Source organism: Saccoglossus kowalevskii, chromosome 2, assembly GCF_978046115.1.
Source record: "Saccoglossus kowalevskii chromosome 2, keSacKowa6.1, whole genome shotgun sequence".
In the NCBI taxonomy this organism is placed as follows: Eukaryota; Metazoa; Hemichordata; class Enteropneusta; family Harrimaniidae; genus Saccoglossus; species Saccoglossus kowalevskii.
This window is the reverse complement of record NC_140642.1, coordinates 8,882,027-8,902,424: the sequence shown is the minus strand read 5'-3', so window position 1 is coordinate 8,902,424 and position 20,398 is coordinate 8,882,027. Positions and strand designations below refer to the sequence as shown.

General features: G+C 36.7%; 2 protein-coding genes across 2 annotated transcripts in view; one reads left to right on the top strand and one right to left on the bottom strand.

Annotated features, from left to right (window-relative positions):
* The first annotated feature begins 34 nt into the window (after positions 1 to 34).
* Positions 35 to 1,191, top strand: LOC100369876 (prolyl-tRNA synthetase associated domain-containing protein 1-like). The gene is made up of 2 exons (XM_002737923.4): positions 35 to 247; positions 698 to 1,191. Exons 1-2 carry the CDS (start codon positions 128 to 130, stop codon positions 1,118 to 1,120), a joined length of 543 nt encoding a protein of 180 aa, XP_002737969.1. The 5' UTR covers positions 35 to 127; the 3' UTR covers positions 1,121 to 1,191.
* A 1,473-nt stretch (positions 1,192 to 2,664) lies between these two features.
* LOC102808677 (ribosomal protein S6 kinase alpha-5-like) overlaps positions 2,665 to 20,398 on the bottom strand; it is a 77,443-nt gene continuing 59,709 nt past the window's right edge. Inside the window, exons 11-15 of the mRNA XM_085490776.1 lie at positions 11,089 to 11,233; positions 10,234 to 10,404; positions 9,676 to 9,897; positions 7,813 to 7,969; positions 2,665 to 7,566 (exon numbers count right to left, since the gene is read on the bottom strand). Coding sequence (XP_085346902.1) covers positions 5,987 to 7,566; positions 7,813 to 7,969; positions 9,676 to 9,897; positions 10,234 to 10,404; positions 11,089 to 11,233 — 2,275 coding nt within the window. The 3' untranslated portion in view covers positions 2,665 to 5,986. The remainder of the gene's footprint in view (positions 7,567 to 7,812; positions 7,970 to 9,675; positions 9,898 to 10,233; positions 10,405 to 11,088; positions 11,234 to 20,398) is intronic.

The window sequence follows — 20,398 nt, the reverse complement described above, 5'->3', positions numbered from 1 at the left end:
GGTACGACAATGACGTCATCAAAGAACTCGGGTCACAACGCCCTGGTATGGCGCCCTCGTGTGTCGACCCTATCATTGATGTCTTAACTAAAGACAATATTGTTGCTGTTGTACTTGTCTGTTGAATATGGCGGAAGTTGAGATTCCATCAACGTCTCCAGATAATAGAAAAATGGCAGGAAAAGAAGAGATAATCGACGAACTGAAAAGACAGGGGTATGACATAGAGGTTTTTGAGCACCCTGAGGTACAGTGTACACTCGTTTAATGTATATGTGTGTAATGTGTAGGATAGGATAGGATATTTTATTTGGAACGTACACAAAAACAAGTTGGTGAATTTGCTACCAAATTGAAAATGGTCGTCGCGCCATGACAATATACACGGGTACTAGGTAACTGTGGTGCATATGAAAAAATCTCATTTGTTGTATACAGAATCATATATATTACTATTTTGCCCATAGAATTTAGAAACAACTTTCTAATTAGCCCTGTGTACATGTCTGTTGTTCCCGGCCGCTATGTGTGTAGGTTGGCGTAGCGGCCGGAACAACAGACATGTACACAGGGCTACTTTCTAATATGCTACTAATACGACAAATATGGTATTTATGTGAACACAAAACGAGAATGCGAAGTGACTGAAAATATGGTTTCAAGCAAGTACAAACATAATTAAATATTTTTTTTGTAGGTATTCACTGTGGAAACTATGATGCCTTATGTTGGACACCTTCCCGGAGTACACACCAAGAACTTCTTCCTTAAAGATAAGAAGAAAAAAGGATTATGGTTGATGACTGTCAAACACGACAGAGAAGTCAATTTGGGAAAGATTTCGAAGGAAGTGGGTGCACCTGGAGGGCTTCGCTTTGCTGATGAATCCATTATGCTCGACAAGATTGGTGTGGGTCAAGGTTGTGTTACACCTATTGCACTATATAACGATAAGAACAAAGATGTGAAGTTCATTTTAGATAGTGATATTATCAACGGCGGACATGAACGCATGTACTGTCATCCCATGGTTAATTCAGCTACAATTGGGATCAAACCTGAAGATTTTAAGTCTTTTATTGAATCCACTGGGCACTCACCAATTTTACTGAACTTTTAATAATTTTATAATCTCTAAACGACCAGTACCAGTAGTTTTCTTGTAATAAATAATATTTAATTTCTTACAAAGGTATTGTTGCATTCTATCTGAAGATGTCTTGGTATGTTTATGCACACATTTCATGGAGAAAATTGCACACTAATATTAACATATAAACTGCCAATTATACTTCAAACCACATTTTTCACAATGGCTGAATGCTTGTATTCCAAGCCTTTCTACTGATTATAGAATATATAATTTCACATGCTGTGAACCAACTCATTTTTATTCAGCCAGTTCACTGTGTACATCTCAGCAATCCAAAATACACATGCCTTCTGACACAGAATACAGCTTCAATTTGGTGGATACAAGTCTGTGGCAGATTGATATCATTTTTTTTTTCAACATTTAGTTTTGTACAAATTGTCCACTGGCTATGTTCATTACTAGCCTCATGTGTGATGCAGACCCTACTAAGTATTAGTTTCTAAGACAAAAAAGTCAGGAATGACAGCAGTGACTTCAATGTCATGAAATGTCGCCTGGCACAAAAGCCACATTTGTGGCCCTTTTTATGATTTTATTTACACAGAAGATTTATCAGAAAATGTGCAATATTGTGCAGGAAAAGGACCACAAATACATGTAGACCCCCAGCTTCTTAGTAGTGCGCCCTCTAGAGACACACTCCCATTTGGTATGAATGGTTGCCAGTCTGTGTTTAATGTAATTTCATGTTTGAAGCAAAATTGTGATTTAATATAAACACACTAAGCTTTATTAGTTATTGTTACGTTAGTTATATTATTAATCAAGTGATTAACATCACATCACTCTAACAGGTAGCCAACCTCACAGCTGATTATATTATAAGTGCGCCCTCATCTGTGTTTTTTAAAAAAGGGTTAGAGATTACTGATATCCTACAAAATTATAAAATTTCATATCAATGAACACTTTTTCACTGAATCATATGGCCCTCATACTGTAAAATAATATTACTTTGATTTAATTTGAATCTGGCTTCTTTCCTGTGAAGCTATCATCTGTGTCATAATTACTAAATTATAATGGTATATTTATTTGGAAATAAAATTAGCACCAGGAAATCCAGTATATCTCACTAGGTTAATTATATGTGATCCAGTCAATGTAAAAATACTTGGGTTGACAAGATTAGGGTTAAATAAACTTATTTACATAATGTACAATTAATGCTTAGATATGTTATTACAATCATCCCAAACAACTTACCGGGGGGTAATTATTTTTAGGCGCATCATACCGATACAAACACTCTACAAATCTTCAACCAAGTCTAGTAATTTGTTTAAAATATTGAGGAAATAAGGTTGTGACTCACACTACATAGAACATGTATCTTGTTTATGTGGTTTTAAATAATCTAATTAAAACGGTGTCAACACATCATTTTTAAATTTTCTCTAGGATGAGAAACAAATTTTGTTGTTGTTGGCCTAATGTGTGGAGAAAGAAGAAATCTGCCATTCAATTAAGGTAAAACATCACTCACAAAAACAACTAGAAGACGACGATTTCAGAAAAAATGGAATGCTTTATTAAAATACCAAGTAACAATTTTTGCTCACATCATTGTGGATTGTGACGTAATAACACAATCTATCTAAAATGAAAAAACCCAATAATTTTTCAACTGACTTAAACTATGTACACATGGGTAGAGATAAGAATAGACCAGGAAAAATATAACTGAAAAGTTGTAAAATGGAGTATGTTTGGTGCTTTCAAAGATATGCAACATTGTACTGGTAAATACATTTCTTAGAAAACAGTCCATATATACCTAAATAATACAAATTGTACGATACATATCAGATCAACCAAAATACAATTTAAATACCACATCCACGTGGCAAAATGAAATAGCTTGCATGTATGAATACCACTGTCTTTATTAAATACACAATTTAATGAGTTATCTCATATATTAATACAGACTAACTAGTACAGTATAATATGGTCTTACAGTTAAATTATTGATGGATTTAAAGATTTATTTAATAATAATGGTAACTGTTAATGCCCAGTTGGTTTGTATTCATGTGAAAAAAATAATTCATTACGTGTGCAAACCATAAGATAAAACTTTATACACAAAACAAAAAGATTGTTTCACCACTGATACTTGCAGCACAGTTTGAATAAACAAACTTGAACTCCTGCACCATCTGATATTTAATATGCTAATTTGATGATATCCTTGTTGGTACAAGTTAGGGTGCAAAGATTATATACATCAGCCAGTCATTGGTTAAAAGTTTCCATATTTATAACTTTCCTATGGTGTAATTATAAAACATGACAGGTAGCATGGGTAACCCATTACTGCATGATAAATCAAAGACATGTGTATGAATAATTATTGATAGGTTACAGCAAATGTCTTCATCTGAGCAATGTTATGGATGAGAAGTATAGGGCCTTAATATTTCAGATAGAAATTTAGAAGACAGAATAGAACACATGCCAAGATTTGTTTATTAAATGCATTAAAATAAACTTTCCACATGAGCAAACATCACACACTTTTGTTGCAAAAAAAAAACCCTGTATATAAATAATTCTGTTCAAAACAATTTGTCACTTTCCAGATCAGAGCTAGCTTTGACATCAACAACATAAAATATCTAAGAGAATACAAACAGTATTGAAGACTCTTGAGTTTATGTTGAAACCAACATTTGAATATGGGCAATTATTGAAATATGAAATGTTGATTCACAGCAAACCATATCCCCTACACTATGTATGCATGTTCTATTGTCAATTCCTGCTCAATATCACCTATACTACAAGCGTGCGTATTTCCACAGTGTTACATAACATTCACATCACTGTTTGTCGCATACTGCCAAACTTTTTTCATTGTATGCACCGCCTGAAGGATGACCAGAGATTCTGGGTTTATACGAGGTTCGAGAATTACAGATTGTGGTAAAATATGCATGTTGTAAATATATAATCCAACAATATTTTCTCTTGTCAGTTATGTTTTTGTGGTTTTCAGAGCAACATCATTCCTCGCCTGTGGTTCAGATTGACATAAAACTTTGGCAGTAATCACTCGTTACTGCTGACGTCAGCCTAAGAGAAATATACGATAGTAGGATTATACATATAAGCACATTATGATATCTTATTATAAAATGTGTAGTATAATTTACTGCGTAATCGCTACACGTTACACTGTATTACACACAGCATATTTGTAACTCTATAATAATAAAAAAATCCCTGTCAATAAAATCTGCTACTCCTGAGGCGACTGAAGACCCCCGACACTACACGTACAATGTACTTCCGATAGCTTAGGGATGGCAAAATAATGAAGGGGGTGTTGTTATATTGCCTTTTTTTTTCAATGCCTACTTATGCAATATCTTTTTGACTTTTTTCTCTGCATGATATTACAACTCTTTGGATTCACTGTTCAGACAACTGAAATGTTACATAAAGTACACCACCTCCAAAAAAACCCACACACACCAATGAATTGTAAATTTGCATTGAAAGTGCTTTCAGAAATGAAATGTTCTTAGAGCCATTGGTTCACTACAGGAACAGATTTCTCTACTTACTCATAAAACTGTTTTGTATAGATGGAATACAATATTTGAGGAAAATACATCACCTTGCTGTAAAAGCAGATTTAACATGATCAAGTAAATGTAATTAACATATCATGTCTTTTTTTATTGTACAGGAAAAGTTACTGCTGATTTGTGCTAGCATCTATTACAATAATCTTTTAAAATCACACATATACTTTTACCATATTATCACCTACAGAATCTCAGTAAAAACTAGTATTTATTGGCAATGTTTTTGTCAATATTCATACTTGCATTATGGGGTATATTGTAACCTCTGTCAATGTGTCTTTACAAATGTATACATGTTCACATCCTGCTACACTAGAATGCAGTTTTATGCATTAAATATGTACATACAATATTATTTTGTTGTCAGAATTCGGACTTCTAATTTAAAGACTACCGGTAATACATTCTGATATAAATATATCATAAGAGAAAGATTTGTGCATGTATTGAACTAGATTGGGATTTATTACTTGAACACTGGTACTGATACCATAATGTTTGGTGTGAGTATCAGAGAAGTGCTTGCAGCATGTTAAACATATGGTCTCATTTTTAGATCAATCTTTAGTAGTGAAACTCTAGAATCTGTTTCTAGATAGCTTGAGGCCAGTTTTATGTAGAAGTCTGGGTTTGGTTCACAAATCACTTGATGTATCTCTTTTGATCATCTTTTTAAACACAGTTACATTTGGGAGAGTAGCAATATTTATTGTAAATGAAATTAATTTTATTCTATATTTCTACAAATTTGTCGTGCCAATTAGACAACAACAGATATAGCTCAAACTAATAAAATAGTGCTATGTAATGTTTTCTCTCTATTGCACAGTTTCCTTCTATAATTCCACCACTTATTCTTACTGGTTGTCACATTGTTTGAACATTACAGTGAATATGTGTGTGCAAGAACAATGAAAAACAATAGATCATGTACATAACAATGGGAGAAAACAAGAGTGTAAAAACATCATAATGTAATTAGATTTAATTGGCATTATATTCAACCTAAGTATAAATAAAAGATTGCTGCTTTTTTAAAAAGATTTTCTAATTATTAGTAAAATACAGTAATAGAAAGAAAGAATTCCATCATACAAAGTTGTTTACAATTAAAAAGCATAAAAATGGAATCTTATTGTACATATGAAATTATTACATTTACAAATACCACCCCCCTCCATTATAATTTAATTTACAAGCTATACCCATACACAGAAAATTATTTTAATATTATTTATCCCTGTACATTTTTTACATTGGCATTATTTGTAACTATCAAAGTGTTATTATTGTTATTGTTTTGTACATTGGTAGTAACAACTTGACCAGCTGACTGAGCTAGTTGAAATGCTGGGAAAACAAGTGGTTGCATTGATAGAGGTGCTGTCACATTACCGGGCTGCATGCTGGACACCTGTGGATTTACAACATTAGGAGCTATGGATAACGTCTGTGGAGATATGTTTCTTATTTGAGACTGGCTTGATGTAAAAACAAGTTGAGTGGCTTGGGGTGATGTCTGTAACACAGGTTGCAATACACTCTGTTGAGGCAAAGCCAAAGCTTGCAGACCTGCAGTGCCGACTGGAATCTGAACACCTGGGCTGATATTTCGCACTGTAATATATTGGACATTTGGATTAAGAGTAGGATTGATTGGACAAAATACAGGGGATGATACTTTGATTGCTTGTAAAGGCACATTAGTGGATGTGGTTGACGGAGTACTTCCTGGGATTGTCAGGATAGGTGTCAAGTTTTGTGGAAATGGAGCAATTCTTCTGTTACTAGATACAAGTGTGTGAGAAATACCTCCAGTTTGAAATTGTGGAGATGTTCTGGATGCAGGTATTCCAGTTGTTGGCGGGATCAACAACTGTCTAGAAGTCATCTGAGGAGACTGGGTTGTAGTAAATGTTAACTGGTTGTTGTCAATGCCACTTGATGTAGGACTGATGATGATTTGTGGGCTGGTCATCACGCCTGGTAATACAGGATGCTGGGATATGGTTGCTAGGTTTGGTTTGATTGCAATCTGTAAGGGATGTGATACAGAAGTCTTGGACAATGGTGAAATCTTTGGCGTGATTTTAGAAATAGGTACAAAACTAGCAGTAGTGATAGGTCTGGGAGGAGAGGACAACAGAGGTTGGTTATTCAAAGCAACAGGTGTGACCAGGAAACCTCCAGAATTATTTAACTGGCCTTGATTAACTACAGTAGCATCTACAGCTGGTTTGAAAAGTCTAGTTTGTGGAGGAGCAGGCATAGTAGAATTAGTGACTGTACTTCCTGTCATAAGAACATTGGTTGGTGAGCTGTTGACTTGTTCAATGGCTGCATTTAATCCACCAATCACAATTGGTTCAGTGTTCATTTTAGCATTAGCTGCTTCATGTTGTAATTTGAAAAGAGATTGAGGTGTGCCTCCCATATTTGCTGCAGTAGTTAACAGAGTAGGCACATGAGTTGTACCATGAACTATACCAGTAGGTGTAACACTCCTCTGAGAATGCGTACTCTGAGTACTTTCGTTAGAACTGCTTCTCTGTTCAGTAGAACTGTCTTTTTTCAATTTGCGCCTCTTTGCTAAAGGTGCATTACTGACGTCCATTAGATGGAAGCCTTGCCTAGCTGCCATGTGGAAAGCATCAAGAGTTACTTTGACAGCGGATTGTACAGATAAACTTGATGAGCTCAACACATCAGGTGTCATTAGTGGAGTAGAACTGTATACTTTGTGTCCTTGTATCCACTCATTTCTCATAAGTTCAGACATTGTTAGTCTGTTGTTTGGATCTACAGTCAGTAGTCCTGCAATAAAACAACAATACATTTGTAACAGCTGGCATCATAACTACAATACGCCAACAATGAGATGTAATTACCATTTTAGAGTGCAGCAAATTCTCATTAATTATCATGCAAAAAATGATTAATTGGTGGCAAATAAATTTATACCGGGGGTATTCTATACATCTGAACTTGCTTTGCCCTCCCCCTCCATCTCTCCTCAATAATTTTGAACCTGAAGCATGTATTTTGAGAATGTATACTTGCCTTGTATTAGACTCTTTGCTTGTTGTGATACTGTGTTCCATTCTTCACCTTTAAATGTGAAATCTCCTTCTTTAATTCTTTGCATAATATCTGAGGCACTGTCATTAGCACCTCGACTGCTCTTCTGAAATGGTACATTCCCTGATAACATGGTATACTGAAACAGAAAAATGTCCTAATTTCAGTATATTCACTGAAAACAAGGCATTGGTGACCAAGAAAATAACTTTCCTGAGCACTGTAATGAGTCATCTCAGGCCTTGTCTTTTGAAAATGGCTGGTGAGCTAAAAATGACTCTCCCGAGCACTGTAATGAGTCATCTCAGGCCTTATCTTTTCAAAATGGCTTGTGAGCTAAAAATTACTCTTCTAGCACTGTAATGAGTAACCTCAGGCCTAATCTTTTCAAAATGGCTGGTGAGCTAAAAATGACTCTCCCGAGCACTGTAATGAGTAATCTCAGGCCTTATCTTTTCAAAATGGCTGGTGAGCTAAAAATTACTCTTCTAGCACTGTAATGAGTAACCTCAGGCCTAGTCTTTTGGAAATGGCTGGTGAGCTAAAAATGACTCTTCTGAGCAGTGTAATGAGTTATCTCAGGCCTTGTCTTTTCAAAATGGCTGGTGAGCTAAAAATTACTCTTCTAGCACTGTAATGAGTAACCTCAGGCCTTGTCTTTTGAAAAAGGCTGGTGAGCTAAAAATGACTTTTGAACACAGTAACACAAGTGAAGCTATGCTACTAAATGATCCAAATTGTGAATAATTAGCTCCTGCAGGTCTTGATTTGTGAGAGTGATACTGGGCAAGGGGTGTCATCACTTGCTTCAAATAGCATGCCCTATAACAGAAAGGTATCATAAGTTTTCTACACTCTGGGCTTATGGTGTGTCACTGTATAATATAATAATAAGATACCGTAATAGCTAGATCATGTGACCAAGGAAATCTCATGACTCAATAAAAGGTCACATGATATTTTACAAGGTGTGTCTGCATTTTGTAGTTGATAACAATGAATTATCTTGAAATGGCAAAATTTGTGCAGTAAAATATATACTCCATTCGTGGTTCCAATATGTTTCATAAGAGTAAGCCCTCGTTATTTGTCCTGCAAAAAAACATGACAGTCCCTATGTATACTTTCATTGATAGAATATAGAAAAACTGCTTCAGTCAGTTCTATTGTTTTTGAGTCACTGCCAACTACCATTACTTAAACTATTTAGATATTTATGTTTCTATAGTTACATAGACATATATGGGATTAAACACCCACTGATCTATCTCTCTCTACATGCAGCATGCAGAACATCATGGATAAGAACAATTTCTAAAATCAGTTTGCCCATGTTCTCCAAACTTACCAGAACCAAGTCTTGGTGATTGCAAAATAGGTCATGACAAATGTGGTGGGTAGAGTAAATAGTTGGAAGTGACTATAAACAATGGAAGTGGCTGAAGCAGGTTGAACTGCTCTCAGCAACTTCCAGTTGATATGTCTGGCCATCTGAGTTGTGTTCCAGGAACCCTGCACCATGCTGAGCTACAGGTTCCTGATAATCATTCATTCAATGAATATTTTGACCAAATGTTAACACTGTAATGGAAAATTATGTTTTGCCAATGAAGTTGTACCTGATTACTGTAAAATACTTTATTTTAGCTGAAAACATTTTTTGGGTGTTTTGTATGGAATTTATTTTCCCTGATTTTTGACGAGTTGAATGTACAATATAGGGAAAAAGGTATATTTGCTGGATTTTATTTTCACTGAATCATGCCTTCAGTGTAAATTGCAAAAATAAATGCCAAGTGAAAGTATTTTACAGTACATCTAATGAAAAGTGGTATTTATACTTACCATAATGACTCCTAAACTCCAAAGATCGCAAGAATCATCATATCCAGTGGGGTCATTATGGTGTTTATGCAATGATGTCTGTCTTAGTACTTCAGGAGCTGCATAGTGTAGGGTGAAACATGGAGTATTCAATGGTTGATTATTGTCAGGTTTCATACGAGCAAACCCAAAATCAACAATCTTCAATTCAGCATCTTCACTATTATCTTTGAACAACAAATTCTGTAGAAGAGAAAAACAAGATTTAAAAAAAAAAAATCATTTTTGTAGTCTCAAAAAATACCAAATTCACTTATAGTAATGATAAAGATGTGTCTATGGTTATAACAAGTCATATTTTCATGATCCAGTATACAATACATTCACTTCTATTGAAGAGCTGGTTCCAACAGAGCAAATACCATACTCCTGAAAAGTACCACTGGTCTGATACAAAACACTAGACTCATAGTAATCACTGTAGGCTATGAAAAAGTGCGTTTTTAGTTAAGAATAATGAGAATTACTCGGTTTGCATAGTGAAATAAAATAACAATCTGAATTAAAATGTTAACTTACTTCAGGTTTCAGGTCCCGATGTACAACTTTTCTATCATGCATATATTTCACAGCTGATACTAATTTCTTCATTATTCTGCTAGCTTCTATTTCATCAAAATGTTGCTTCTTTTTAATTCTTTCTAATAATTCCCCACCCTTGCATAATTCCATAACAAGATAATGATGAAGCTGTAGAGATAAAAGAATGCAGAAAATTCATGTTCTGATGACAGCTGTTGACAAACATCTATTAAAATTAACATAATCCAGTAGACCCTCTAGTAGTTACTTCAATATTTAACACTAAAAATTAAAAAAAAAAAACCTTGCCTGGAAAATGAAATTAAATCTTTTTCACAATAAAAAAACTAACATTGTCATCCCACACGGCAGTTGTTTACCCAGAAACACACTAGCTAACTTAGCATTTGTCCACACATAATAACACATAATATATAACAAGCATCACTTGCAATAAAGCACCAGCTAAACACCAATAAACGGTGAAAATACTACCCATATACTACAAATAACAGCTGAAATAATGCAACTAATTAATAGCATTATTATACATTTGTCACCGAAAGTTATAGCAAGCAAATGCCAAATATGGAACAATTACGTGATATTTTAAAGAAAATAATGTTCAAAGTAAAAAAGTGGCACTGATTTCCACCAGCTTACTTAGTTCCAAGTGTTATTGATTGCGAAGATGTATAATAATAAGGTTACAATGAAGATACCACAAATACCAGTATGGACACAGACAGCAAGGTAATCATATCAATCTTTGATACACATCACCCATGTGCTGTCTTCATGCATACTTTGCGATATTCCCATAATGGAGGTATATAATCCTGATGTACTTACCTCATCATGAAAGACGTCATATAATGAAATTATATTAGGATGACCTTGACATTGCCTCAAACAATGAATTTCCCTTGTACAGTCTATCCTACGACTTACAATCTTCACTGCATATTCTGAACCAGTTTTCCTATGTGTACACATTCTGAGAGCAATAAAGTCAACAGCTATTACATAATGCATTAAAGAAATTGACTACCATTTACCATAAGCTGACAAAATCCTGGTAGAAAAAAATCACTTTTTGTACAAAACATTCAAACTCCCATAAAAATGATGATTTTTAAACCATTTACCATTGACCCTCATTGGTAAGAAAGGTTTCTTCATCATAAGACACAAATCATATGTAGTCATAGTCATAATTATTGGTACAAGAACATCAATTCCTTAGAAAATAGTCTAAAATGGCCTATTTTTGCATGTTTCCAGACAGTTTTTCTCCCAAAATAATATTTCATACTGAGTAAAAAATCAGAAAAGTCAATGACTCATCTAAATCAATAATTATGTAACACTTTAAAAAAAAACTACCCATACAACTATCATGTTGTCAACATCCAATCCTCCCAATTTACTGCCCTCTGTTAACTAACTAAACCTCTCAATACACTTACAACAATCACCTCCTGTCTATTATCTATCTTTCCACACACCTACAAGTCACTTACTGTCCACTACATTTCCATATACCTACAAGTCACTTACTGTCCACTACATTTCCATATACCTACAAGTCACTTACTGTCCACTACATTTCCACACACCCACAAGTCACTTACTATCCACTACATTTCCATATACCTACAAGTCACTTACTGTCCACTACATTTCCATATACCTACAAGTCACTTTACTGTCCACTACATTTCCATATACCTACAGGTCACTTACTGTCCACTACATTTCCATATACCTACAAGTCACTTTACTGTTCACTACATTTCCATATACCTAAGAGTCACTTTACTGTTCACTACATTTCCATATACCTACAAGTCACTTTACTGTCCACTACATTTCCATATACCTACAAGTCACTTACTGTCCACTACATTTCCATATACCCACAAGTCACTTACTGTCCACTACATTTCCACACACCTACAAGTCACTTACTGTCCACTACATTTCCATATACCTACAAGTCACTTACTGTCCACTACATTTCCATATACCTACAAGTCACTTACTGTCCACTACATTTCCATATACCTACAAGTCACTTTACTGTCCACTACATTTCCATATACCTACAAGTCACTTACTGTCCACTACATTTCCACACACCTACAAGTCACTTACTGTCCACTACATTTCCATATACCTACAAGTCACTTTACTGTCCACTACATTTCCATATACCTACAAGTCACTTACTGTCCACTACATTTCCACACACCTACAAGTCACTTACTGTCCAATACATTTCTATATACCTACAAGTCACTTACTGTCCACTACATTTCCATATACCTACAAGTCACTTACTGTCCACTACATTTCCACACACCTACAAGTCACTTACTGTCCACTACATTTCCATATACCTACAAGTCACTTACTGTCCACTACATTTCCATATACCTACAAGTCACTTACTGTCCACTACATTTCTATATACCTACAAGTCACTTACTGTCCACTACATTTCCACACACCTACAAGTCACTTACTGTCCACTACATTTCCACACACCTACAAGTCACTTACTGTCCACTACATTTCTATATACCTACAAGTCACTTACTGTCCACTACATTTCCATATACCTACAAGTCACTTACTGTCCACTACATTTCCATATACCTACAAGTCACTTACTGTCCACTACATTTCCACACACCTACAAGTCACTTACTGTCCACTACATTTCCATATACCCACAAGTCACTTACTGTCCACTACATTTCCACACACCCACAAGTCACTTACTGTCCACTACATTTCTATATACCTACAAGTCACTTACTGTCCACTACATTTCCATATACCTACAAGTCACTTTACTGTCCACTACATTTCTACACACCTACAAGTCACTTACTGTCCACTACATTTCCATATACCTACAAGTCACTTACTGTCCACTACATTTCCATATACCTACAAGTCACTTACTACTGTCCACTACATTTCCATATACCCACAAGTCACTTACTGTCCACTACATTTCCATATACCTACAAGTCACTTACTGTCCACTACATTTCCATATACCTACAAGTCACTTACTGTCCACTACATTTCCACACACCTACAAATCACTTACTGTCCACTACATTTCCATATACCTACAAGTCACTTTACTGTTCACTACATTTCCATATACCTACAAGTCACTTTACTGTCCACTACATTTCCATATACCCACAAGTCACTTACTGTCCACTACATTTCCATATACCTACAAGTCACTTACTGTCCACTACATTTCCATATACCTACAAGTCACTTACTGTCCACTACATTTCCATATACCTACAAGTCACTTACTGTCCACTACATTTCCATATACCTACAAGTCACTTACTGTCCACTACATTTCTATATACCTACAAGTCACTTTACTGTCCACTACATTTCCACACACCTACAAGTCACTTACTACTGTCCACTACATTTCCATATACCTACAAATCACTTACTGTCCACTACATTTCCACACACCTACAAGTCACTTACTGTCCACTACATTTCCATATACCCACAAGTCACTTACTGTCCACTACATTTCCATATACCTACAAGTCACTTACTGTCCACTACATTTCCACACACCTACAAGTCATTTACTGTCCACTACATTTCCATATACCTACAAGTCACTTACTGTCCACTACATTTCCACACACCTACAAGTCACTTACTGTCCACTACATTTCCATATACCCACAAGTCACTTACTGTCCACTACATTTCCATATACCTACAAGTCACTTACTGTCCACTACATTTCCACACACCTACAAGTCACTTACTGTCCACTACATTTCCATATACCTACAAGTCACTTACTGTCCACTACATTTCCACACACCTACAAGTCACTTACTGTCCACTACATTTCCATATACCCACAAGTCACTTACTGTCCACTACATTTCCATATACCTACAAGTCACTTACTGTCCACTACATTTCCACACACCCACAAGTCACTTACTGTCCACTACATTTCTATATACCTACAAGTCACTTACTGTCCACTACATTTCCACACACCCACAAGTCACTTACTGTCCACTACATTTCCATATACCTACAAGTCACTTACTGTCCACTACATTTCCACACACCCACAAGTCACTTACTGTCCACTACATTTCTATATACCTACAAGTCACTTACTGTCCACTACATTTCCACACACCTACAAGTCACTTTACTGTCCACTACATTTCCATATACCTACAAGTCACTTACTGTCCACTACATTTCCACACACCTACAAGTCACGTACTGTCCACTACATTTCCATATACCCACAAGTCACTTACTGTCCACTACATTTCCACACACCTACAAGTCACTTACTGTCCACTACATTTCCATATACCTACAAGTCACTTACTGTCCACTACATTTCCACACACCTACAAGTCACTTACTGTCCACTACATTTCCATATACCCACAAGTCACTTACTGTCCACTACATTTCTATATACCCACAAGTCACTTACTGTCCACTACATTTCCATATACCTACAAGTCACTTACTGTCCACTACATTTCCACACACCTACAAGTCACTTACTGTCCACTACATTTCCATATACCTACAAGTCACTTACTGTCCACTACATTTCCACACACCTACAAGTCACTTACTGTCCACTACATTTCCATATACCCACAAGTCACTTACTGTCCACTACATTTCCATATACCTACAAGTCACTTACTGTCCACTACATTTCCACACACCTACAAGTCACTTACTGTCCACTACATTTCCATATACCTACAAGTCACTTACTGTCCACTACATTTCCACACACCTACAAGTCACTTACTGTCCACTACATTTCCATATACCTACAAGTCACTTACTGTCCACTACATTTCCACACACCTACAAGTCACTTACTGTCCACTACATTTCCATATACCTACAAGTCACTTACTGTCCACTACATTTCCACACACCTACAAGTCACTTACTGTCCACTACATTTCCATATACCCACAAGTCACTTACTGTCCACTACATTTCCATATACCTACAAGTCACTTACTGTCCACTACATTTCCACACACCTACAAGTCACTTACTGTCCACTACATTTCCATATACCTACAAGTCACTTACTGTCCACTACATTTCCATATACCTACAAGTCACTTACTGTCCACTACATTTCCATATACCTACAAGTCACTTACTGTCCACTACATTTCCACACACCTACAAGTCACTTACTGTCCACTACATTTCCATATACCCACAAGTCACTTACTGTCCACTACATTTCCACACACCTACAAGTCACTTACTGTCCACTACATTTCCATATACCTACAAGTCACTTACTGTCCACTACATTTCCACACACCTACAAGTCACTTACTGTCCACTACATTTCCATATACCCACAAGTCACTTACTGTCCACTACATTTCCATATACCTACAAGTCACTTACTGTCCACTACATTTCCACACACCCACAAGTCACTTACTGTCCACTACATTTCCATATACCTACAAGTCACTTACTGTCCACTACATTTCCACACACCCACAAGTCACTTACTGTCCACTACATTTCTATATACCTACAAGTCACTTACTGTCCACTACATTTCCACACACCTACAAGTCACTTTACTGTCCACTACATTTCCATATACCTACAAGTCACTTACTGTCCACTACATTTCCACACACCTACAAGTCACGTACTGTCCACTACATTTCCATATACCCACAAGTCACTTACTGTCCACTACATTTCCACACACCTACAAGTCACTTACTGTCCACTACATTTCCATATACCTACAAGTCACTTACTGTCCACTACATTTCCACACACCTACAAGTCACTTACTGTCCACTACATTTCCATATACCCACAAGTCACTTACTGTCCACTACATTTCTATATACCCACAAGTCACTTACTGTCCACTACATTTCCATATACCTACAAGTCACTTACTGTCCACTACATTTCCACACACCTACAAGTCACTTACTGTCCACTACATTTCCATATACCTACAAGTCACTTACTGTCCACTACATTTCCACACACCTACAAGTCACTTACTGTCCACTACATTTCCATATACCCACAAGTCACTTACTGTCCACTACATTTCCATATACCTACAAGTCACTTACTGTCCACTACATTTCCACACACCTACAAGTCACTTACTGTCCACTACATTTCCATATACCTACAAGTCACTTACTGTCCACTACATTTCCACACACCTACAAGTCACTTACTGTCCACTACATTTCCATATACCTACAAGTCACTTACTGTCCACTACATTTCCACACACCTACAAGTCACTTACTGTCCACTACATTTCCATATACCTACAAGTCACTTACTGTCCACTACATTTCCACACACCTACAAGTCACTTACTGTCCACTACATTTCCATATACCCACAAGTCACTTACTGTCCACTACATTTCCATATACCTACAAGTCACTTACTGTCCACTACATTTCCACACACCTACAAGTCACTTACTGTCCACTACATTTCCACACACCTACAAGTCACTTACTGTCCACTACATTTCCATATACCTACAAGTCACTTACTGTCCACTACATTTCCATATACCTACAAGTCACTTACTGTCCACTACATTTCCATATACCTACAAGTCACTTACTGTCCACTACATTTCCACACACCTACAAGTCACTTACTGTCCACTACATTTCCATATACCCACAAGTCACTTACTGTCCACTACATTTCCATATACCTACAAGTCACTTACTGTCCACTACATTTCCATATACCTACAAGTCACTTACTGTCCACTACATTTCCATATACCCACAAGTCACTTACTGTCCACTACATTTCCATATACCCACAAGTCACTTACTGTCCACTACATTTCCATATACCTACAAGTCACTTACTGTCCACTACATTTCCACACACCTACAAGTCACTTACTGTCCACTACATTTCCATATACCCACAAGTCACTTACTGTCCACTACATTTCCACACACCTACAAGTCACTTACTGTCCACTACATTTCCATATACCTACAAGTCACTTACTGTCCACTACATTTCCACACACCTACAAGTCACTTACTGTCCACTACATTTCTATATACCTACAAGTCACTTACTGTCCACTACATTTCTACACACCTACAAGTCACTTACTGTCCACTACATTTCTACACACCTACAAGTCACTTTACTGTCCACTACATTTCTACACACCTACAAGTCACTTTACTGTTCACTACATTTCCACACACCTACAAGTCACTTACTGTCCACTACATTTCCATATACCTACAAGTCACTTACTGTCCACTACATTTCCACACACCTACAAGTCACTTTACTGTCCACTACATTTCTATATACCTACAAGTCACTTACTGTCCACTACATTTCTATATACCTACAAGTCACTTACTGTCCACTACATTTCCACACACCTACAAGTCACTTACTGTCCACTACATTTCCATATACCTACAAGTCACTTACTGTCCACTACATTTCCATATACCCACAAGTCACTTACTGTCCACTACATTTCCACACACCTACAAGTCACTTACTGTCCACTACATTTCCATATACCTACAAGTCACTTACTGTCCACTACATTTCCATATACCCACAAGTCACTTACTGTCCACTACATTTCCATATACCTACAAGTCACTTACTGTCCACTACATTTCCACACACCTACAAGTCACTTACTGTCCACTACATTTCCATATACCTACAAGTCACTTACTGTCCACTACATTTCCACACACCTACAAGTCACTTACTGTCCACTACATTTCCATATACCTACAAGTCACTTACTGTCCACTACATTTCCACACACCTACAAGTCACTTACTGTCCACTACATTTCCATATACCTACAAGTCACTTACTGTCCACTACATTTCCACACACCTACAAGTCACTTACTGTCCACTACATTTCTATATACCTACAAGTCACTTACTGTCCACTACATTTCTACACACCTACAAGTCACTTACTGTCCACTACATTTCTACACACCTACAAGTCACTTTACTGTCCACTACATTTCTACACACCTACAAGTCACTTTACTGTTCACTACATTTCCACACACCTACAAGTCACCTACTGTCCACTACATTTCCATATACCCACAAGTCACTTACTGTCCACTACATTTCCATATACCTACAAGTCACTTACTGTCCACTACATTTCCACACACCTACAAGTCACTTACTGTCCACTACATTTCCACACACCTACAAGTCACTTACTGTCCACTACATTTCCATATACCTACAAGTCACTTACTGTCCACTACATTTCCACACACCTACAAGTCACTTACTGTCCACTACATTTCCACACACCTACAAGTCACTTACTGTCCACTACATTTCTATATACCTACAAGTCACTTACTGTCCACTACATTTCTACACACCTACAAGTCACTTACTGTCCACTACATTTCCACACACCTACAAGTCACTTACTGTCCACTACATTTCCATATACCCACAAGTCACTTACTGTCCACTACATTTCCACACACCTACAAGTCACTTACTGTCCACTACATTTCTATATACCTACAAGTCACTTACTGTCCACTACATTTCTATATACCTACAAGTCACTTACTGTCCACTACATTTCCACACACCTACAAGTCACTTACTGTCCACTACATTTCCACACACCTACAAGTCACTTACTGTCCACTACATTTCCATATACCCACAAGTCACTTACTGTCCACTACATTTCCACACACCTACAAGTCACTTACTGTCCACTACATTTCCATATACCTACAAGTCACTTACTGTCCACTACATTTCCACACACCTACAAGTCACTTACTGTCCACTACATTTCTATATACCTACAAGTCACTTACTGTCCACTACATTTCTATACACCTACAAGTCACTTACTGTCCACTACATTTCCATATACCTACAAGTCACTTACTGTCCACTACATTTCCATATACCTACAAGTCACTTACTGTCCACTACATTTCCACACACCTACAAGTCACTTACTGTCCACTACATTTCTATATACCTACAAGTCACTTACTGTCCACTACATTTCCATATACCTACAAGTCACTTACTGTCCACTACATTTCCACACACCTACAAGTCACTTACTGTCCACTACATTTCTATATACCTACAAGTCACTTACTGTCCACTACATTTCTATACACCTACAAGTCACTTACTGTCCACTACATTTCCATATACCTACAAGTCACTTACTGTCCACTACATTTCCATATACCTACAAGTCACTTACTGTCCACTACATTTCCACACACCTACAAGTCACTTACTGTCCACTACATTTCTATATACCTACAAGTCACTTACTGTCCACTACATTTCTATATACCTACAAGTCACTTACTGTCCAATACATTTCTATATACCTACAAGTCACTTACTGTCCACTACATTTCTATATACCTACAAGTCACTTACTGTCCACTACATTTCCATATACCTACAAGTCACTTACTGTCCACTACATTTCCACACACCTACAAGTCACTTTACTGTCCACTACATTTCCACACACCTACAAGTCACTTACTGTCCACTACATTTCCATATACCTACAAGTCACTTACTGTCCACTACATTTCCACACACCTACAAGTCACTTACTGTCCACTACATTTCTATATACCTACAAGTCACTTACTGTCCACTACATTTCTATATACCTACAAGTCACTTACTGTCCACTACATTTCTATATACCTACAAGTCACTTACTGTCCACTACATTTCCACACACCTACAAGTCACTTTACTGTCCACTACATTTCCACACACCTACAAGTCACTTACTGTCCACTACATTTCCATATACCTACAAGTCACTTACTGTCCACTACATTTCCACACACCTACAAGTCACTTACTGTCCACTACATTTCTATATACCTACAAGTCACTTACTGTCCACTACATTTCCATATACCTACAAGTCACTTACTGTCCACTACATTTCCACACACCTACAAGTCACTTACTGTCCACTACATTTCTATATACCTACAAGT

Bases quoted from the DNA above. Each gene is read 5' to 3' on its own strand.
- LOC100369876 (XM_002737923.4), top strand. From the start codon at position 128: ATGGCGGAAGTTGAGATTCCATCAACGTCTCCAGATAATAGAAAAATG. The intron at 248-697 runs GTACAGTGTACA...TTTTTTTTGTAG, and splicing joins AGGTTTTTGAGCACCCTGAG to GTATTCACTGTGGAAACTAT.